This window comes from Oncorhynchus keta, chromosome 19 (genome assembly GCF_023373465.1).
Source record: "Oncorhynchus keta strain PuntledgeMale-10-30-2019 chromosome 19, Oket_V2, whole genome shotgun sequence".
Lineage (NCBI taxonomy): Eukaryota > Metazoa > Chordata > Actinopteri > Salmoniformes > Salmonidae > Oncorhynchus > Oncorhynchus keta.
In genome coordinates this window covers 55,644,316-55,668,407 of record NC_068439.1, presented here as the reverse complement: position 1 = coordinate 55,668,407, position 24,092 = coordinate 55,644,316, and the positions used below count along the sequence as shown (strand labels likewise).

Below are 24,092 nucleotides of genomic sequence, written 5' to 3'. Positions count from 1 at the left end.
TCACAGTATACAGACTGACCTAGCTAGAGGTTTATATCTGTCTTAATGTCTCACAGTATACAGACTGACCTAGCTAGAGGTTTATATCTGTCTTAATGTCTCACAGTATACAGACTGACCTAGCTAGAGGTTAATATCTGTCTTAATGTCTCACAGTATACAGACTGACCTAGCTAGAGGTTTATATCTGTCTTAATGTCTCACAGTATACAGACTGACCTAGCTAGAGGTTAATATCTGTCTTAATGTCTCACAGTATATAGACTGACCTGGCTAGAGGTTAATATCTGTCTTAATGTCTCACAGTATACAGACTGACCTAGTTAGAGGTTAATATCTGTCTTAATGTCTCACAGTATACAGTCATATGAACTGTCTCACAGAATACAGTCATATGAACTGTCTCACAGTATACAGTCATATGAACTATCTCACAGTATACAGTCATATGAACTATCTCACAGTATACAGTCATATGAACTATCTCACAGTATACAGTCATATGAACTATCTCACAGTATACAGTCATATGAACTGTCTCACAGTATACAGTCATATGAACTATCTCACAGTATACAGTCATATGAACTATCTCACAGTATACAGTCATATGAACTATCTCACAGTATACAGTCATATGAACTATCTCACAGTATACAGTCATATGAACTATCTCACAGTATACAGTCATATGAACTGTCTCACAGAATACAGTCATATGAACTGTCTCACAGTATACAGTCATATGAACTATCTCACAGTATACAGTCATATGAACTATCTCACAGTATACAGTCATATGAACTATCTCACAGTATACAGTCATATGAACTATCTCACAGTATACAGTCATATGAACTGTCTCAGAGTATACAGTCATATGAACTATCTCACAGTATACAGTCATATGAACTATCTCACAGTATACAGTCATATGAACTGTCTCAGAGTATACAGTCATATGAACTGTCTCAGAGTGTACATGAAAACAGAGCTAAAACTACAATATGAAGCACTGTCTTGGAGCTTAACAATGTTTACTCATATACAGTATGCAGAGCTATAGTACCAGTGGTTGTTAACCTTCTTCAGTACAAGAAAAGAACATGAGGATATTACTCTATTTCAGTGATTCTCAAATTTGGTCCTTGGGCCCCCCTCCCGGGTGAACGTTTTGGTTTTTGCCCTAGCACTACACAGCTGATTCAAATAACCAACTCAACATCGAGCTTTGATTATTTGAATCAGCTGTGTAGCGCTAGGGCAAAAACCAAAACGTTCACCCGGCGAGGTGTGATCTGTAGGGCCGAACCTCAAACTGTGCCAGATTCTTCAGATCATGTACAGACTAGGAGGATGTCTAATACATGGTCCTCACACTGTTACCTGATGACTCCCATCGTGTCTCTCTATTCTCTCTCTCAGACTATTCTATCAGGGATACTATGGTGCATGTGCCTTTATGTGTCTTATCATGTTAGCCATTGTTGCGTGTCCTGTCTTTGGAATTCATTGATGATGCATGCTGTGATATCCCAAGTCGGGATTAATGAAGTAATACTCTATACTCTACTCTCTCTCTCTCTCCCTCACTCTCTCTCTATTCCTTCTCTTCTATTCTATTCTCTCTCTCTCTCTCTCTCTCTCTCTCTCTCTCTCTCTCTCTCTCTCTCTCTCTCTCTCTCTCTCTCTCGCTCTCTCTCTCTCTCTCTCTCTCTCTCTCTCTCTCTCTCTCTCTCTCTCTCTCTCTCTCTCTCTCTCTCTCTCTCACTCCCTCTCTATTTCTTCTCTTCTATTCTATTCTCTCTCTCTCTCTCTCTCTCACTCCCTCTCTATTCCTTATCTTCTATTCTCTCTCTCTCTCTCTCTCACTCCCTCTCTATTCCTTCTCTTCTATTCTCTGTCTCCCTGTCTCTCTCTCTCTCTCTCTCTCTCTCTCTCTCTCTCTCTCTCTCTCTCTCACACACACACACTCCCTCTCTATTCCTTCTCTTCTATTCTCTCTCTCTCTCTCTCTCTTTCTCTCTCTATTCCCCCTCTTTATTCAATTCAAGGGGCTTTATTGGCATGGGAAACATGTGTTAACATTGCCAAAGCAAGTGAGGTAGATAATATACAAAAGTGAAATAAACTATAAAGATTTACAGTAAACATTACACATACAGAAGTTTCAAAACAATAAAGACATTACAAATGTCATATTATATATATATATACAGTGTTGTAACAATGTACAAATGGTTAAAGTACCCAAGGGAAAATAAATAAGCATAAATATGGGTTGTATTTACAATGGTGTTTGTTCTTCACTGGTTGCCCTTTTCTGGTCACAAATCGTGCTGCTGTGATGGCACACTGTGGAATTTCACCCAGTAGATATGGGAGTTTATCCAAATTGGGTTTGTTTTCAAATGTGTTGATCTGTGTAATCTGAGGGAAATATGTGTCTCTAATATGGTCATACATTGGACAGGAGGTTAGGAAGTGCAGCTCAGTTTCCACCTCATTTTGTGGGCAGTGTGCACATAGCCTGTATTCTCTTGAGAGCCATGTCTCCCTTCGGCGGCCTTTCTCAATAGCAAGGCTATGCTCACTGAGTCTGTACATAGTCAAAGATTTCCTTAAGTATGGGTTAGTCACAGTGGTCAGGTATTCTGCCGCTGTGTACTCTCTGTTTAGGGCCAAATAGCATTCTAGTTTTCTCTGTGTTTTTGTTACTTCTTTCCAATGTGTCAAGTAATTATCTTTTTGTTTTCTCATGATTTGGTTGGGTCTAATTGTGCTGCTGTCCTGGGGCTCTGTGGGGTGTGTTTGTGTTTGTAAACAGAGCACCAGAACCAGCTTGCGTAGGGGGCTCTTCTCCAGGTTCATCACTCTGTAGGTGATGGCTTTGTTATGGAAGGTTTGGGAATCGCCTCCTTTTAGGTGGTTGTAGAATTTAACGGCTGTTTTCTGGATTTTGATAATTAGTGGGTATCAGCCTAATTCTACTCTGCATGCATTATTTGGTCTCAATTTGGTGTTTGTCCCATTTTGTGAAATCTTGGTTGGTGAGCGGACCCCAGACCACACAACCATAAAGGGCTCTTTGACTGATTCAAGTATTTTTTGCCAGATCCTAAGTGGTATGTTGAATTTTATGTTCCTCTTGATGGCATAGAATGCCCTTCTTGCCTTGTCTCTCAGATCTTTCACAGCTTTGTGGAAGTTACCTGTGGCGCTGATGTTTAAGCCAAGGTATGTATAGTATTTTGTGTGCTCTAGGGCAACAGTGTCTAGATGGAATTTGTATTTGTGGTCCTGGCGACTGGACCTTTTTTGGAACACCATTATTTTGGTCTTATAGAGATGTACTGTTATTCTCTCTCTCTCCCTATTACCCCCTGCTGTCTCTCTCTCTCTCTCTCTCTCTCTCTCTCTCTCTCTCTCTCTCTCTCTCTCTCTCTCTCTCTCTCTCTCTGTTTTCTGTTTAAGGGAAGAGTTGGCTAGACAGCCACCCAGATAAGCCATAGCCATTGGAGGTGAAGGGTTGGAACAACGAATGAATACACTGATGGAGAGATGGGGAGGAAGGGCATGCTCTATTGCACTTCACTAGCAATTTCTCCCCTCTAGGTCTGGCCTACCGTCTGCACGTTTGCCACTGTAGTGGTGGTGTCTAAGTGGGTTTTAGACAACCGCACTCACACACACACATATATAAACACATAAATACAGCCTCAATTCCCAGTTTGATAGAAGAGCTATTTTGGAGCCAAGTTGGATCCAAACGGTGGTGTTAATCAAACTGTGCCTATATATAGGACGGGGTATCTCCGACTTATACCCTGATCTGTTAGGCCACAGTCCCAGAGTCCCCTTTTTTCTTGCTCTGCATTTGTTAACTTAAACTCGAGGAAGGTTCGTCAATTTTTTTTCCCAATGCCGGCCTTTGTTCTTAGGTTGCAGTCTTATGTTTAATACATGAGGATTGGAAGACTTATCCATTTTTGACTGCTGTGCCTGTTATTCCCAGGCAGTGTCTATATTTAAGAGCTACTATATGCCAGATATGCACCCTGGGAGCTGAAGTCTTCGACCTCAGGTGGAAGTCTTTCTGAATACGATTAGAATTTAAAACCCTGAAATAGAACTTGGAGGAATTTGCCTTTACACCATTGGCTATGTGGTTCGGGGAGGATTTGGTTTTTGCAGCGTTTATCCGAAACAAGGTGCATCTAGTTTGGAGGAGACATTAGAAAAAGGTGTTGTGTTCAAGTTTAACTCGGTGACCTCACCGTCCTTGGTGTGTAGTTATAGGCCAGTCCATTAAGCTTGCACCTTGTATTCATGAATCTCATTCATTCTCCAACCTTCTCTTTCTCTGCCTTTCTCTACCTCTCTCTCTCTCTCTCTCTCTCTCTCTCTCTCTCTCTCTCTCTCTCTCTCTGTCTCTCTCTCTCTCTCTCTCTCTCTCTCTCTCTCTCTCTCTCTCTCTCTCTCTCTTTCTCTCTCTCTCTCTCTCTCTCTCTCTCTCTCTCTCTCTCTCTCTCTCTCTCTCTCTCTCTCTCTCTCTCTCTCTCTCTCTCTCTCTCTCTCTCTCTCTCTCTCTCTCTCTCTCTCTCTTTCTTTCTCCCCATTTCTCCCTCCATGTTTCCTTATCTGTGTTTTTGGAGGGGTTGGGATAATGCAGAGCACACATTTCCGTTGCATATTCATGTACATTGGACAATAAAGTAATCTTCCTCCATCTTCTTCTTCTCTCCCTCTGCAGCTGGTACCACCTATATCTTCGGTAAGGGCGGGGGTCTGATCACGTACACGTGGCCTAACAACGAGAGGCCCAGCACGCGTACCGACCGCCTGGCTGTGGGCTTCAGCACCACCATCAAGGACGGCATCCTGGTCCGCATCGACAGCGCTCCGCGACTCGGTGACTACATCATGCTACACATCGTAAGTCCAGTTTCAGTCTTGCCGTTGTCCCTACTGTTATCATGACATGGTGTCCCCAAGACAGGGCCACAGTACAGTACTGGAACTATATCATACTACACATCGTAAGTCACCTTTTATTCTACTGCTTGCCTGCATGGTGTCCCCAAGTCTTTTTCTCAAGGGCACCAGTGTAGTCTACACTGTGTCTCCTGTCTTACCCTGGACAGGGAGACTACATCTAGCCCCACATTGTAAGGCCTCTTTAGTTCTATGGTTCTCAGTGTATTTACAGGGATTCCATACAGTAGCAGATACAGTCATTAGTTAAAGCGCTACACACCTGATTCTACTAATTCATGGCTTGATCAAGAGTTGATTATTTGAATCAGGTGTGTAGTGCTATAGGGCAACAATGTAACCTGTCCACCCCTTCGGGTCCCCAGGACCAGGACTAAGGAACACTGTTCTAAACAATGACCTGAAGTTGAAGCAAATTGTAATGGGGTGGGGGGGATATCACAGTATGTTCCCCTCCCTTGTTTCTCCCTTGTTTTCTAACTTTATGTCACACAATCCTCTCAGAACGACTTTCTCTCTAAACAACGCCGTGAATCTAAACTCTAAGGCATGAATAGTTGATAAGCTATGTCTGTGTGATGCATGTGGAGAACACGATCACTGTGCCTGGAAACCCTGTGTGAATCAGCAACATTAATATGTTATGACGAGGACCGTGGTGGTCATGAAATTTTGTCAGCCAGTGATTGTCAAGCAAATAGCTGCCGGTTTCATGATAATTGACCGTTAATGAACATAAACACATTTAGCATTTCCTGGCTTCCACACCTACAAGCCACTGATGCAGGACTTTGGAGCATATACATTGTAAAAAGTCGAATAAATCACTGTAATATAGCTTACACCGTTACAATGAATCCATTATTTATTTTAGACAGGTCTAAAGAAACATGATGTGAAGAAAATGTAGTCTATTTCAGAACAACGGAATAGCATACTCTGAGTTGTTCTTATGTTAGGCTCTGATCTGGCTATGCCATATGGCTGTGGGCTACACTCGTTCATTTAGCAGACCAGATTTGCTTAGAATTCTGTGACATTATTTGATATTATTTTATAGTATGAAGAATGCAATTAAACATAGGTGAATAAAATATAATATATATTTTCTCCAAACGTTTAGTCAGCCAACCAGATGAGTAAGCCTAACCAACAGCAAAAGCACTGGCCAATGTCAATCTACTATCCCCCATAGTACAAAAGTCGACCTATTCTATTCTGTGTGAGAAATAAACATTCCAAACATAGTCTGGGACAGTTGTGGGATGCGATCGATCCCAAATGAATACAACCACTAGCATCAAACAAACCTGCTTTAAGCAGTGAGCCTGATGCAACAGATCAAAATGCTTAGCTTAAAATGTTGATCAACTATGACGCTATTTCTTCACATTATAAGCGCAGCAATTTGCACATGGTAGTAGGTTATAAGTGTGTGTATGTTCAGGAAAACCCATTCTCAAAAGTGACCGCAAATGTGAGTATGCGTGTAATGCTTTTGTTAGAACGATGCAAAAATGTGTATTGTCTCTCATGAAGTGTTTGATTAGATTTTAAATTACATTTGCTTTGATTTCAGACTGATTAGCGTGACAATAGTGCTGAGAGTGCTGAGTACCAGGCAGAGTATCAGGCAGTGCTGAGCACCAGGCAGTTAGCAAGTTTGGTAGGATACTAATGACCATCAGCAGCATCAGAGCTTGGAGAAGCCTAATTACCATGACAAAGCAGTCACTTGGAATTTGACTGCCATCATGAGTCGTGACCGCCGGTGTGGCGGTAATATGTTCACCGGAACAGACCTATTCAATATCCCTTGTTTTTGTTGTTGTGGATGACTTATTGACATAATAGTCAACAAAGATGGCCACCGACTATAGCGATGCCAAACGTGTTTATTGGAAAAGTGCCGTGTGCTGATGGGGTGTGAAAGTAGGGATGTTGAGGAGAGAGTCAGAGAAGTATGAAGAGCAGAGAGGGATACAATTACACCAACAGATTGAGAGTCTTTCTCTCCTCAAAGACTCCCCTCGTCTCTGGAGTGTGTTGCAATGTGCTGCTGGATGTACGCTGCTCCAACCTCACCATCTGGTCACACAACATGAAGGCCAAGTAGTGTTTTTATATAGCTGCTTTACAGTCTAGAGGAATGTCTGTGTGCAGGGGTGGGTGTGTGTCTGTGTGTGTGTGTGTGTCTGTGTGTGTGTGTGTGTGTGTGTGTGTGTGTGTGTGTGTGTGTGTGTGTGTGTGTGTGTGTGTGTGTGTGTGTGTGTGTGTGTGTGCGTGTGTGTGCGTGTGCGTGTGCGTGAGGGAAAGAGATAGGAAAATGCCGCTCCTCATTTTAACTGGCTTCGTAATTGCAGAAACCTCGATAGGAAGGAAATCAAATGCATTTTTAATCCTATTCTTTCTATCTCAGAGCTGAGCGGCACTTTCCAGCCAAGCTTCATATCAGTTGTAATTCGTCTCCAACTCGTTAGAAATACATTTCTTCATTCCCGTAGTCTCACAAAGCAAAAGGCTAATTCATTTATCATTAGAATACCATGTATAGTCACATAGTCATATTTCTGGTCGTTGTTTTAAAATACTGTTTATTCTCCGTAACCTACCTGGCTGCTAAATAATCGTTAACATTAGAGCCGCCAGTGACATCTTTTAGAATTTCAATATCACATATTTAGCTCCTCAACCGTAGCCCTTAGATAAAGACTAATGGACAGTCGAAGACCTCCTCTACACAATACCGCCGATGAACAGAACATCATCGAGCCCAGTTCAAATCTATTACAGTGCAGATAATGATTCAAAGTGACAGATGTCAACCCATCCTGTGTTGTTACCCCCTGAATCAGACAGAAACGGTTAAAAGGATTACATAGTGACTGCACTGAAGACTTGTCTAACCAAAGGTCTTATCACAGACATTCATCCCCTCAGGGATCACTTAGCCTTTAGGATCATTAGCAACTGGATGTGTTAGGATTAGCTAGCTACCGTTGCTAAGACGTCGCTGAAATGGCTTACAGGGACTGCTCTTTGGAACTGATAGGTTTCTAATGAGACAGAAGAATGGAATTGGAGAAGTATGGAGAACCGAGAACTGGCGTCATCTGGTTTTCAAGTCATTCAAACTATTCATTGCATCGTTGATTTCTGTAAACCCTCTATTCTTTAAAGCATCTCTTAGTATTATGCCCTCATATGATGCAAAAACATATGAAAAGTATGACTAGTGGGTGACATAGAAATAAAAAATAAATATCCCGTTCAGGTCATTCTAGTCATTCTATTTCTATGGTTTTGTACTAGCAACTAGGGCTGTTACGGTGAACGTATTACCACCACACCGGCGGTCACGAGTCATGACCGCAGTCACGGTAAATAGGCTTCTTCAAGCTCTGATGCTGCTGATGGTCATTAGTGGCCTACCAAACGTGCTAACTGCCTGGTACTCAAAACTACTGCCCGGTACTCAAAACTACTGCCCCTCTTTGACATCAATGCAAATGTAATTAGGAAAAAAACGAATCAAACACTTAATGAGAGCCCCTGAGCTCATGTTGTGCAACATTTCTATAGGCTAAGCAATTGCACGAGAAAACAGCTTTCTATAGGCTGGGTCTACTATAATTATTTTTCAACTTTCCTAATATTAAGCACATTGCTTCGCTTTTCAACAGGTGTATAGCCTACCTGGCTGGTATGAAAATGAACCATGGGAAAAACGTCCTCCATTCGCTATTTAAGTGAAGTGCATGTCTTTTTTAAAAATCTGCCCCTGTTCCGAGACAGGTGCATGGTAATGGTCCATTCTAAATCCAAACTAATTTCACACATATATTATTTAGTATATGTAAAGATGAGACTAAATTAAGAATAGTCTGATTGGTGACTTGTGAATGATGCCCAGTGTGTTGCAGTATAAGGCAAGAAACAGAGTATGCATGCCTTTTTTTGCAACTTTTTCAAATCATAGCCCCACACCTCATGTAGCCTAGCCCACAGACCTATATGTTTTAATAAGGTTAGTATCACACCTCATGTAGCCTAGCCCACAGACCTATATGTTTTAATAAGGTTAGTATCACACCTCATGTAGCCTAGCCCATAGACCTATATGTTTTAATAAGGTTAGTATCACACCTCATGTAGCCTAGCCCACAGACCTATATGTTTTAATAAGGTTTGTATCACACCTCATGTAGCTTAGCCCACAGACCTATATGTTTTAATAAGGTTAGTATCACACCTCATGTAGCCTAGCCCATAGACCTATATGTTTTAATAAGGTTAGTATCACACCTCATGTAGCCTAGCCCACAGACCTATATGTTTTAATAAGGTTTGTATCACACCTCATGTAGCCTAGCCCATAGACCTATATGTTTTAATAAGGTTTGTATCACACCTCATGTAGCCTAGCCCATAGACCTATATGTTTTAATAAGGTTAGTATCACACCTCATGTAGCCTAGCCCATAGACCTATATGTTTTAATAAGGTTTGTATCACACCTCATGTAGCCTAGCCCATAGACCTATATGTTTTAATAAGGTTTGTATCACACCTCATGTAGCCTAGCCCATAGACCTATATGTTTTAATAAGGTTTGTATCACACCTCATGTAGCCTAGCCCACAGACCTATATGTTTTAATAAGGTTTGTATCACACCTCATTTAGCCTAGCCCATAGACCTATATGTTTTAATAAGGTTAGTATCACACCTCATGTAGCCTAGCCCATAGACCTATATGTTTTGATAAGGTTAGTATCACACCTCATGTAGCCTAGCCCATAGACCTATATGTTTTAATAAGGTTAGTATCACACCTCATGTAGCCTAGCCCATAGACCTATATGTTTTAATAAGGTTAGTATCACACCTCATGTAGCCTAGCCCATAGACCTATATGTTTTGATAAGGTTAGTATCACACCTCATGTAGCCTAGCCCATAGACATATATGTTTTAAAAAGGTTAGTATCACACCTCATGTAGCCTAGCCCATAGACCTATATGTTTTAATAAGGTTAGTATCACACCTCATGTAGCCTAGCCCACAGACCTATATGTTTTAATAAGGTTAGTATCACACCTCATGTAGCCTAGCCCATAGACCTATATGTTTTAATAAGGTTAGTATCACACCTCATGTAGCCTAGCCCATAGACCTATATGTTTTAATAAGGTTAGTATCACACCTCATGTAGCCTAGCCCATAGACCTATATGTTTTAATAAGGTTTGTATCACACCTCATGTAGCCTAGCCCATAGACCTATATGTTTTAATAAGGTTAGTATCACACCTCATGTAGCCTAGCCCACAGACCTATATGTTTTAATAAGGTTTGTATCACACCTCATGTAGCCTAGCCCATAGACCTATATGTTTTAATAAGGTTAGTATCACACCTCATGTAGCCTAGCCCATAGACCTATATGTTTTAATAAGGTTTGTATCACACCTCATGTAGCCTAGCCCATAGACCTATATGTTTTAATAAGGTTAGTATCACACCTCATGTAGCCTAGCCCACAGACCTATATGTTGACAAGGTTTTGTATTACAACTAAAGTGACCAAATAACTTCTTAAAATGAAGAACATTAAGCTGCTTTACAGACCGGTGTAGAGCCTAACTGGCATGCATAACGCAGCGCGTGACTGTCAAGTTTGGGGAAGAACATTTTCACCATAAAAATGCACCTTTATAATAAAGCATCACATGCATAATCGCATTTGTGGTCACTTTTGAGAATGGAACATTCACACTTATAGACTACTGCCGTGTGTGCATTGCTGCCCTCATAGTGTGAAGAAATAGCCTAATGGTTTATCAACATTTTAAGGTAAACTATCTGATCAGTTGCATCATTGATCCTCATTGATCCTCAGCCTCAAAAAGGGGTTTTGATGCTAGTGGTTGTATTCATTTGGGATATATTGCATCCCACAACTGTCACAGACTATGTTTGGAATATGCAGTACATTTGTCACACAGAATAGAATAGGTCAACTTTTGTACTATGGGGGAATGTAGATTGACATAGGCCAGTGTTTTTGCTGTTGGTTAGGCTTACTCATCTAATTGGCTGACGAAAAGTAAATGTGGACAGTTCTTCTATATGCATCTCTGAATTGGATAAGAAGGATGCTTGCAGTTGCATTCCCGATGTGTCTGTCTTCACTTGTAGCCTACTTCAGAGCTGAGATGCCTGTGAGAAGGACCCGATCACGTGACAGGTATTGGCTAATAAGAAGACAGAGCCATGTGAGTGAGAGGTGCTTCGGAGCAAGGCGATGGCAGCCGGGAGAAGGGAATTATAATTATTATATTTAGCCAAAGGGAACAATGGACACTTTGGCCACAAAAGGCATGAATTTTCTTAGGGGGCATTATGGCCACACAACGGGGATGCCGCTGGGAAATTTGATGCTTGGTGAGAATATTATCAAGTGCTTGTCAAATTGTGAATGAGAGACTGATGAAGTGTGTGTAGCCTGCACATGAAACAAATCGGAGCTCATGCCTTTCATGCAACTTTTTTCAAATCGTCATTAGTCACATCATGCAGCATGAGAATGAATTAAAAATCAAAACATATGGCCAAAGGTTTGTATCACAACTAAAGTTACATAAATAAGTCTAAATGAAGCATTTAGGAGGACCTGTTTCTTTGTGAACCCCTCAACACAGAATAGAAACACGTGCTCAATCCGTCGGAAATCGTTTAGAGAAAATATCCTTTCTATTTTATTCAGCTATGTTCAATTGTATTCTTCATACTATAAGATAATATAAAATAAAAGCACGGCAATCTAAGCAAATCTTGTCTGCTAAATGTTGTCCTCTGAAATAGACTACATTTTCTTCATATGATGTTTCTTTAGACCTGTCTAAAATAAATAATGGATTCATTGTGGTGGTGTAGGCCATATTACAGTGATTTATTATCATTTTTAAATGCAGATGTTAGAAAGGTCTACATCAGTGGCTTGTAGGTGATGCGTGGAAGCGAGGAGATGCTAAATGTTTTTCTGTTAATTAACGGTCAATTATCATGAGACCAGCAATTATGTGCTTGACAATCACCGGCTGACAAAGTTCATGACCACCACTGCCCTACTAGCAACCACTGATGTAATGGTATATTTCATGCTGGATTATTTGGTGCCTTTAACAGCAATGAAAGGTTATTAAAATGAGAGTAAAGATGCAGAGGCAATATCTACTTTTAAAAACGGGGCTCTCTCTATCTCTCTCATTTCTCTCACTCCCTATCTCTCTCCAACTTTCTAAACTCTGTCACTCCGTTACTTACCATCTCTCTCTATCGCTATCTCCCTGTATCTCTATCTCCATCTCTCTCCATGGCTTTCCAACTCGCTCTTTCTCTCTCTCTCTCTCTCTCCCTCTCTCTCTCCATCTTTGAACAACTAGCTCAAGGCTTGTGTTGGTAATCATGGAACTGAAACTGTGCTACTCGCCTCCTAATACAATGCAGTGTTTGTTTTTTTGGACGTGAAGGGCGATTTAGAGTATTGCTGAATGGCTGGCTTGAGGACACTCCAAATAATTACCTCAATATAGACTAGAGCAATTTTTCTGTTTTTCCCTTTTTCCTTGCCTTTATGCCAGTTCTCAAATTGGTCTAGACTGTTTAAGGACTACTTATGCAAAGTATGAAACAGAAAAACACTGAGCTTTTCTATAGTCATATAGACTCCATCCAAGAAGCTTACTGATTAGCCATTTATTTCTAATATCACTCTTGTTTTATAACAACAGAACCTCATTTAAAGCTATTTTTTTTTAAAGAGATGACATCAAAAGCAATTGAATCATAGGTAAGACAAAATATCCATACCAACGGAAAATATGGTCACAAAATGGATGCCTGGGCTCTCCTGAAGCGGTATGACTCGTGGCACAGTCACTGTGTCTGCTGTGTGGTGGTGTATTGTGTTGTATGAGACTTCAGCTCTGTACCGTAGGTCCCAGCTCCTCTTAAATCCACGACAAAACTCCTGGCCCAGGAGGCTGATGTGTTGGTCGTGACTCACACAGTCTCATGCCAGGGAATGTACATAGCTGCAGGTGAAGCTTATCCAGGACATGCCACACAGAGAGAGAGAGGGGTGGAGAGAGAAAAAGAGAGAGAGAGAGAGAGAGGGAGAGAGAGAGAAGGAGGGGTGAGAGAGCGAGAAAGTGAGAAAGCTGGAGAGAGAAAGAGGGGGGAAATATACCTTAGCACAAAATCCTTTTAGACATAGTCTAAAAAAAAAGTATCTGTTTATAAAAGGGAAATAGTATTTCTGTGTAAATACATTCTGTATTATAACCTTAGGACCAAATCTATTTGCCCTTGTGCTGTCCGACACTGTCTCCCTACTGACTGCATCAAAAGACACGTCCCTCATCACATCCCTGAGACATCTGATGAGAAAGGGTGATTGAGAGGTGGTCTGAACACACTCCTTTACTCTCCCCGCCTACTCTTCCACTACTCTCCTCTCTCCTCCTCTCCTCCCAGAGATCTCTGACACTTCACATCCTGTATGTCTCTCTACTACCCAGCCTGCAATCGGATCCAGCATACATTACCAAGCAATCAGACAGGATTTCTAATGTTGCAATGCCACAATGAATTCCATTACCCGCTTGAGCCTCCTCACTTTAATTCAGATGGGGAAAAAAAGGTACAAGTTGTAGGTAATTGAAAAGCCCATTCCAGACAAGAGTACACAGTGAATGTGTCCCAAATGGCACCCTGTTCCCTACATTGTGCGCTACTTTTGATCAGAGGCCTGTGTAGGGAATAGGGTGCCATTTGGGATGCGGTCAGAGAGTCCTACAGGGTGAGATGAGACGCGTGTGGGGCAGGCTGCAAGGGTGGGTAAATATTATATTGCATTCCAGACCACACTGAGTCCATTTTCTCTTTGACAGGCTGTGGAGATGAGAGGGTGTGTGTGGATTGTGTGCTTGTGTGCGTGTGTGTGTGCATGCGTGTGTGTGTAGGTCTTTAATTTTTAGAATCCACTGTGATGTTTTATAAGCCAAGCAGGGACTGAGATATACAGTGGAGGATGCATCTATGGAGTTTCATTGTGTGTGTGTGTGTGTGTGTGTGTGTGTGTGTGTGTGTGTGTGTGTGTGTGTGTGTGTGTGTGTGTGTGTGTGTGTGTGTGTGTGTGTGTGTGTGTGTGTGTGTGTGTGTGTGTGTGTGTGTACAGTGGAGGATGTATAGGCCCTGTATTGAGTTCCCCTACCTCAGTGAAATATACTTAACAAAAATATAAACCCAACATGTGAAGACTTGGTTCCATCTTTCATGATCTGAAATAAAATATGCCATAAATATTTCATAGGCACAAAAATAATTGTGCACAAATTTGTTTGCATACCTGATAGTGAACATTTCTCTTTTGCCAAAATAATCTATCCACCTGACAGGTGTGGCATATCAAGAAGCTGATTAAACAGCATGATCACTACACAGGTGGACTTTGTGCTGGGGACAATAAAAGGCCAATCTAAAATGTGCAGTTGTCACACAACACAATGCCACAGATGCCTCAAGTTTTGAGGCGAGTGTGAAATTGGTATATGGACTGCAGGAATGTCCACCAGCGCTGTTGCCAGATAATTTAATGTTAATTTCTCTACCAGAAGCCTCCTCTAATGTCGTTTAAAAGAATTTGGAATTTTTGTTCCATAGCTATAACTAATGATCAGTAGTATTAGTCGGTTGGTTATCTCTTGTCCTTTTCATTTCCTATTGTCTTCTTGTCTTCTTGCTCCAAGGAAGTATAGAGAGATTGCAATACAAACGTTAACTGTATAAAAGGCAGCTGTTATCCATATGTTACTGACATGAAATTACATTTGAAGTATATGAGTAATGGCTGTCCATTGACATTTTGCACCTGTACTGAATAATGATACTCTTTCTTGACATTTGGCCACTAGCATTTTCCTTAACGATACCTAAGTACCGATCATAACCAATTGATTACTTTTGAAAAGGGCTCAGAAGAAAATTGCATAGAGGAGTAATACCAGTTAAATGAAAAGAGGCCTAAGAGTGTTAATATTCTCTCTCCCACACGCACACACGCATCTCTCAAACACACACACACATCTCTCAAACACACACACACACACACACACACACACACACACTCATCTCTCAAACACACACACACACATCTCTCAAACACACACACACACACACACACACACACACACACACACACACACACACACACACACACACAGTGGAACACCAGCGATGACACTCCAAACAGATCTGAGGGTTCCGTGGGGAGATGTGGCTGTCAGTCAAACAACCCTGACCGCAAAGCATTCTGGGAATTTCAATATATTGTGCCTTCTTTCTTCTCCAGGAGAGAGAGGGACAGAGAGAGAGGGGGACACAGAGAGAGAGAGGGAGACATAACTGATCAAGTTAGAACCCCCTGGCTCTGGCCCCAGCTCTATGCACTGTGTTTTGTTGTAATTACAAAAGCAGTGGAGGTCGATGAAAACGTTTTTTTTTAATACTATTTAATTTCTAGTGTTTACCTCTTTGCCTTGTCCTCCCAGTCCTTCCCCAACACTATGACCTGCTATATTGTTTGTTGTCTTTATTGTTCCACTAAACATAAATGATTGATGAGGCTGTGTTATTGTTTATTGATGCACTTCCATTGGATGGCCATTGGCCAGGTCCTTAGTATGCAGCAACCCTCATTGATGTATATTTCATTGTCCAAGATGAAAAATTCAATGAGAAACACAAACAGTGTCTGCTCCTTGACAATTTATCCCTCTGGGGGACAAATGGTTGTGTTCCACAGCAGCTCTGTTGTAATGCATGAGTTCCCACTTCCCTGAGTAGAAGAGAGGAGCGAGAGAAATGAGAGTAAGAGGGAGGAGATTTGGGCAGAGGGAGAAAGTGGAAGAGAACAGGGGCTACAGGGAGGGAGAGAAGGAGAGAGTGAATGAGGGAGAATATGTCAGAAGAGAGAGAGGGAGACAGAGCGGGAGAATAAGAAGGAAAGTGAGCGAAGCAAAGAGGGGAAGATATTTGTGATTTCTGAGCAGGATCAGAAGACTCGGCTCAGTGGGTGTGTCTTGGCTACAGTGATATGCCAGTGAATTTCAATTGAACTTATACTTTGTTACTTTGTCAAGTAGTGTCGTCATACCACATACATCCCAACTGATAAGCCAAGGTGTCAATTTTCTAATGTTCAGGGCAGCTGTTGTGCATCTGACACTCATCACACAGACAGATTTAACTTACAGACAGGATGAAAGTTTCTCACCACCGGTCAAAACTCAAACTTGGGTTTGAGAAAGACGGCGGGCCAGCGGCCATTTTCAAATTTCCTCTGTACACGGTGAGACTTCATTGTGATTGATGAGACGCCTGCTCTGGCGTGAGGAGTAATGAAAGATCACAGTGCTCAGGGATCGATATGCCAGGCAGCGTATCTCAGACACAAGGCTAGGCGCCATCTCACTGCCAGAGACACCCTTAAATCCCTCCACAGCTCTGTCTCTGTCACCTCGGCAGCACAGTGAGGCTCTCGTTTCTTTCCTCTCCTCTGTTCTCACCTGGGATTCCGCCGCCGATACCTCCGCTCAGCTCGCAGATATCAGGCTGTGAGAAATAAATAAGAAGAGAGCTAGGCACATTTAGCCAAATTGACTGCTTCTTGGATTATTGACAAGAAAGGGATGATGAATTGCAAGTTGCTGAACTGATACATTTTAACATTAGAAAATAAATCTACTGGAAAGAAGAAGAAAAAATCTATGAGAGAGAGAGAGAGAGAGAGAGAGAGAGAGAGAGAGAGAGAGAGAGAGAGAGAGAGAGAGAGAGAGAGAGAGAGAGAGAGAGAGAGAGAGAGAGAGAGAGAGAGAGAGAGAGAGACAGCAGGGGGAAGAGGGAAGTAGGGAGAGAGAGAGAGAGAGAGAGAGAGAGAGAGAGAGAGAGAGAGGGAGAGAGAGGGAGACAGCAGGGGGAAGAGGGAGGTAGGGAGAGAGAGAGGGGGGGGTAGAGAGAGGTAGGGAGCAAGAGAGAGAGAGAGGGGGGGTAGAGAGAGAGAGAGAGAGAGAGAGAGAGCTCCTTCGTCTATTCAGAGAAGATTAAGTACCTGCTGGCGAAAGCAGCGAGCACTTTCTTTCTCTCATCTCAAAAAAATAAAGAGTAGATCAAACAGGAAAGTCTAGCTCTCTCTCGCAATCTGAGCAAAAATGTGACTGACTGAGTACCTCTCTCTATTTTGTTGATTTAATCTCCAGATATTGACTCTGTGTGTGTGTGTGTGTTTGCCTGGTATCTAAGACTGCAGAACTGACACAATAAATAGCACATGAATATCAAATATATACATATTTTGTAAATAGAAAAGGCTGATAGTAATAACTATTGTGATATCTATAAGATATATTGCCAAAAATACGTATTTGCATGATGACTGTGACTTATTTGTGTCAGTTTCTATTGGAGGTTGAAATGGTGCTGTGAGGGTCGTCTACAGATATGAACATTTCCTGTAGTCCCTGTTCTTATCTTTTTATGGAGTGCCCAGTCCCTTGCCAAGTGGCGCAGGGAGGCCCCCGGGCTATCACGGGCTGTGCTACAACTGGCCGTGGTCGGAAGTCCCATAGGACGGTGCACAATTGTCCCAGCATCGTCTGTGTTAGGTGAGGCTTTACAAGAGACTCCTTGTGGCGGGCTGGGTGCCTGCAGTTGAACAGTGTTTCCTCCGACACATTGGTGCGGCTGACTTCCGGGTTAAGCTGGCGGGTGTTAAGGAGCGCAGTTAGGCGGGTCCGTTGGGGAGTTGCAGCGATGAGACAAAATTGAAAATTGGGGAGGAATTTTTTTTTTTTTAAATAAAAATAATTATCGACCTTCACAGCAGTGGCGTTTGCCAGTAACCGAAAGGTTGCTGGTTTGAATCTCTGAGCTGACTACATGAAATCTGTCAATCTGTCTGCAAGGCGCTCTTGTCCATGAAGTCACTCTCAGGGGGAGTTGGGAAATGCAAAAAAACACATTTCCATTTCACACCACGCCATTGGGCAGGTTACACGTGTGAAACAGGAACAATCTCAGCAGATGGTGTTGCGATTGGATATGTCAAACTATAACATATTTCCTCCGATATTGTGGAATGGTAACAATGCCATATTAGTGAGTAGTACAGATTCATGCCATGTATGTTTTCCTCTTTAACTAATGTATGAAACTTACTGTATTTCTACACCATTCTGGAATCACAATGCTATTTTTAGAGACTGTAAGCTTTGTAGTATTGACAGTTACCTGACTGGGAATACTTATAGATCTGGCAGGTCATGCCCCCTTTATCCTAAAGCTACAAATGATGTTAATACAGGGGATCATGAACTCTCCAGCCATTGAGTGAGAGAGAGATAGAGAGAGAGAATGCTTCTACACTAGTTCCTTATTCAGTAAAACCCTTAGTTCTGACCCTAGAGACCTCTCTTCGTCTCTGGCATCCATGACAGTATGAGCCAACGTTATGCTATCGGTGACAGATGTCCGACATTGATACAGACATGACTTCCCAACCTTCTGACTCTTCCCTTCCTCCGGAGCGGATTTCCCTTCCTCCGGAGCGGACTTACCTTCCTCCGGAGCGGACTTCCCTTCCTCCGGAGCGGATTTCCCTTCCTCCGGAGCGGACTTCCCTTCCTCCGGAGCGGATTTCCCTTCCTCCGGAGCGGACTTCCCTTCCTCCGGAGCGGACTTCCCTTCCTCCGGAGCGGACTTCCCTTCCTCCGGAGCGGATTTCCCTTCCTCCGGAGCGGACTTCCCTTCCTCCGGAGCGGACTTCCCTTTCTCCGGAGCGGACTTCCCTTCCTCCGGAGCGGACTTCCCTTCCTCCGGAGCGGACTTCCCTTTCTCCGGAGCGGACTTACCTTCCTCCGGAGCGGACTTCCCTTCCTCCGGAGAGGACTTCCCTTCCTCCGGAGCGGACTTCCCTTCCTCCGGAGCGGACTTCCCTTTCTCCGGAGCGGACTTCCCTTCCTCCGGAGCGGACTTCCCTTCCTCCGGAGCGGACTTCCCTTCCTCCGGAGCGGACTTCCCTTCCTCCGGAGCGGACTTCCCTTTCTCCGGAGCGGACTTACCTTCCTCCGGAGCGGACTTACCTTCCTCCGGAGCGGATTTCCCTTCCTCCGGAGCGGACTTACCTTCCTCCGGAGCGGACTTACCTTCCTCCGGAGCGGACTTCCCTTCCTCCGGAGCGGACTTCCCTTCCTCCGGAGCGGATTTCCCTTCCTCCGGAGCGGACTTCCCTTCCTCCGGAGCGGATTTCCCTTCCTCCGGAGCGGACTTCCCTTCCTCCGGAGCGGACTTCCCTTCCTCCGGAGCGGACTTCCCTTTCTCCGGAGCGGACTTCCCTTTCTCCGGAGCGGACTTCCCTTCCTCCGGAGCGGACTTCCCTTCCTCCGGAGCGGACTTCCCTTTCTCCGAAGCGGAATTCCCTCACTCTCTCTCTCTCTCTCTCTCTCTCTCTGTCTCTCTCTCTCTCTCTCTCTGTCTCTCTTTCTCTCTCTCTCACACTCTCTCTCTCTCTCTCTCTCTCTCTCTCTCTCTCTGTCTCTCTCGGTCTCTCTCTCTCACACTCTCTCTCTCTCTCTCTCTCTCTCTCTCTCTCTGTCTCTCTCTGTCTCTCTCTCTCTCTCTCTCTCTCTCTCTCTCTCTCTCTCTCTCTCTCTCTCTCTCTCTCTCTCTGTCTCTCTCTGTCTCTCTCTCTCTCTCTCTCTCTCACACTCTCTCTCACTCTCTCTCTCTCTCTCTCTGTCTCTCTCTGTCTCTCTCTCTCTCTCTCTCCATCCCACTCTCCCCCTATCCCTCTCTTCCTCATCGAGTACAGCAGTCTAATATACATTTTTTGAATGGACCCATTTCTTACATGAATGTCTGACCCAATGTGTCCACGGTGTTAGCATTCACTTTGACAGTGAGTATAAATCCAATAAAATACCATATTATTCATCACATGCTTCGTAATCAGGTGAAATGCTAACTTACAGGCCCTTTTCATTGATGGCATTGAGGTGGAGCGTGTGCCCAGATTCAAATCCTGGGTGTCTACATCCCCGAGGACCTCGCCTGGACCCTCAACACCTCAACCCGGGTCAAAAAGGCGAAGGAGGCTGAAGAAGGCTCCCGCCTGTCTCCCAAAAACCTGGTGAACTTTTACCGCTGCACGGTCGAGTGCATTCTGATTAACTGCGCCACAGTGTGCCCAGCTCCCTGCTGTCGTAGACCTCCAGCACAAGGAGGTCTGTGTAGGGCGCGCGGCAACATCAGGGACCCTTGGCATCCTGGGGAGGCAGGGTAGCCTAGTGGTTAGAGCGTTGGACTAGTAACCGAAAGGTTGCAAGTTCATATCCCCAAACTGACAAGGTACAAATCTGTTGTTTTTCCCCTGAACAGGCAGTTAACCCACTGTTCCTAAGCCGTCATTGAAAATAAGAATTTGTTCTTAACTGACTTGCCTAGTTAAATAAAGGTAAAAAATATATATAAAATAAAATAAAAATCCATTCCACAAACTGTTTTCCCTCCGACCATCAGGCAGGCAGTACAGGTCTCTATATTCCCACACTAGCAGGCTCAAGAACAGTTTATTTCCAGCTACTGTAACCATGCTGAACTCTGTGACACGGCACCAGCCATATTCACCCGCCCACCACTTAGTACTGCCTCTGAGGGACGTTGTTGCATTACTCTCTTTGCACTCTCCACAGTACTACTGGATTCTGACATTGCTTTGCCAAGTCTGATTAGGGACATTATTCAGTTGTACATGTCCTTGTCTACCTCGGTAACCTCATTGCTGCTCTACCTGCATTTCAGTTGCATGCCTCCTTGAACTTTCAATTTGCCTTCATTGCTATTTAGACTTGTCATTTGCCTCCATTGTACATTTATACATCCCACTTAATAATATACATGGTATTTCATTATTTCACTTGTACTTTTTTTGTACTCTCTTATTTGCACTTCTGGTCAGATGCTAAGTGCAGTTTGTTGTGCTGTACTTGTACTTGTTCAATGACAAAGTTGAATCTAATCGAATATTTTCAAGGGGCAGCAGACCCCCGCACCGCTCTGATTCAGAGGGTTGGGTTAAATGTGGAAGACACATTTCAGTTGAATGCGAACGACTAAGTATCCCCTTTCCCCAACAATGCAGAGAGAAAGAAAAAAGAGAAATAATAGAAAAGTAAAACACATAATGAAAGGTATAATGAATACATAATGGGTACCTTGGCTATACACACAGGGTGCCAATACAGAGTTGATGTGCAGGGTTACGAGGTAATTGAGGAAGATGTGTAAATATAACTAGGAACAAAGTGACAGATCATAAACTGTAGCAGAAGCGTATGTGATGAGTCAAAGAAAGTTTGTGCAATGCAGATAGCCCGGGTAACTATTCAACTAACTACTTAGCAGTCTTATGGCTGTTCAGTGTCCTGTTGGTTCCAAACTTGGTGGATCGGTGCCGCTTGCCGGTGATGGAGTCTTTGATCATTTTTTAAGCCTTCCTCTGTCACCAGCTGGTATAGAGGTCCTCGATGGCAGGGATCTCTGCCCAAGTGATGTACTGGGCTGATGTACTGGGCTGTCCGAACCACCCTGCTTGCCGTACCAAGCAGTGATGCAGCCACTCTCTCCTCCACCTTGCAGACTGGCTGCTTCATGCAGACGGACAGCTCAGGCTGCTCCGAACAGGCAGGAGGCTCCGGCAGCGCTGTAGATGAGGAAGGCTCTGATAGCGCTGAACAGGCGGGAGACTCCGACAGTGCAGGAGGGAAGGAAGGCTCTGATAGCGCTGAACAGACAGGAGACTCCAGTAGTGCAGGAGGGAAGGAAGGCTCTGGCTGTGCTGAACAGGCGAGGCGCACTGACGGCCTGGTGCGTGGTGCTGGAACTGGTGCTACAGGATCGAGGACACGCACAGGAAGCCTGGTGCGGGGAGCTGCTACCGGAGGACTGGTGTGTGAAGGTGGCACAGGATGGACTGGACCGTGAAGGTGTACTGGAGAGCCTGAGAGCAGGACTGGCACAGGACGTGCAAGGCTAGGTAGGTACACAGGAGGCCTGGTGCGTGAGGCTGGCACATTTTTCACCAGCCGACTAACACGCACCTCAGGACGAGTATGGAGCGCTGACCCAGGTGCCATTAAATCCCCGACACGCTCCGTCGGACGAATATCGTACCTATAGCACCATACTAGCAACTCCCTCATTACTCTCTTCTCCACTTTCCCCATTAACTCCTTCACAGTCTCTGCTTCGCTCACCTCTAACACCGGCTCTGGTTCTGGTCTCCTCACGATAAACAAGGAGAGTTGGCTCTGGATAGACCGGACCGTGCAGGCGCACTGGAGCTCTTGAGCACCGAGCCTGCCCAACCTTACCTGGCTCGATGCCCACTCTAGCCCGGCCAATACGAAGGGCTGGTATGAACCGCACCGGGCTATGCACCCGCACTGGAAACACAGTGCGCTCCATAGCATAACACGGTGCCTGCCCGGTCTCTCTAGCCCCCCGGTAAGCACAGGGAGTTTGCGCAGGTCTCCTACCTGGCATAGCCATACTCCCTTTAAGCCCCCCCCCCCCACAATCATTTTTTTGGGCTGCTTTTCGGGCTTCCTTGCCAACCGTGTTCCCTCGTATCGTCGGCTCCTATCTCCTGCTGCCTCTGCTCTCCTAAGTGCCTCCACCTGTTCCCATGGGAGGCGATCTCTTCCAGCCAGTATCTCCTCCCAAGTGTAACAACCTTTACCATCCAACACGTCTTCCCATGTCCATTCTCCGAATAATTCATCCTCCTTTCGTTGCTCATGCTGTCGCTGCCTGTTACCACGCCACTCGGTCCGTGTGTGGTGGGTGATTCTGTAACGGCGTTCTTCGTTTGTAGAAAGAGAGTCGGACCGAAATGCAGCGTGGTGGTTACTCATGTCTTTAATGAAGGAAGAGCGATACATGAAATAACTATACAAATGCAAAACAACAAAACGGAACGTGAAACTACACAGAGACAGGAACAATCACCCACGAAATACACAGTGCAACCCAGGCTACCTAAATACGGTTCCCCATCAGAGACAACAAGAATCACCTGACTCAGATTGAGAACCGCCTCAGGCAGCCAAGCCTATACTAGACACACCCCTAATCAACCACAATCCCAATGCCTACAAAAACCCCAATACGACAATACAATAAACCCATGTCACACCCTGGCCTGAACAAATCATTAAAGAAAACACAAAATACTAAGACCAAGGCGTGACAACCATGTCCTTGCTCAGCCAGAACTTGGAGAAACATAGGATATAAAAGTTATTCAGATCACGTTGGTAGGATAGTCTCGAACGGAGATCATCCAGTTTATTCTCCAGTGATTGCACGTTCGCCAATAGAATAGAGGGTAGAGGCAATTTATAAACTCTCCGACATAGTCTCATCAGGTATCCTGCATGCCGGTCTCTATAGCGCCGTCTCCTCCTTCTACGTGTGTCGGGGATTTGGGCCTGGTCAGGGATAATCAATATGTCTTTCACTTCCAACTCATTGAAGTAGAAGTGCTCTTCCAAATCGAGGTTAGTGATAGCTGCTCTGATGTCCAGAAGCTGTTTTTGGTCATAGGAAACTATGGAGTTAACATTGTGTACAAAAAATACTAAGATCACAATTGGTCAGGAGCAAGTAAAACAGTCTTCAAATATGCTAATATTACAACAAGGGTTGTGTTGAAAGCCTCAAAGATCACTGGCTGGGATCTTCCCTCTGTGAGCTCTCTATACACCAAGCGTACCTCCAAACACACAGAGAAAAATAAATTCCAGCAAGAGTCAGAATATTGAACTCCCTTCCCTCTAGATGTATGCAGACAACACTAGAGTATATCCATTGTGGGTCTAGTTATATGCAGACTGACTACACTAGAGCGTATCCCCTGTGGGTCTAGTTATATGTGGGCTACACTAGACTGTGTCCCCTGTGTGTCTAATTATATGC

At 44.0% G+C, this 24,092-nt stretch overlaps 1 protein-coding gene across 3 annotated transcripts in view; it reads left to right on the top strand.

Moving 5' to 3' along the window:
• Positions 1-24,092, top strand: part of LOC118397857 (neurexin-3b-like) — a 547,522-nt gene that overhangs the window by 391,081 nt on the left and 132,349 nt on the right. For all 3 annotated transcript variants that reach the window (XM_052470831.1, XM_052470833.1, XM_052470832.1), the window contains one exon: positions 4,754-4,935. In XM_052470831.1, the coding sequence (XP_052326791.1) occupies positions 4,754-4,935 (182 nt within the window). The remainder of the gene's footprint in view (positions 1-4,753; positions 4,936-24,092) is intronic.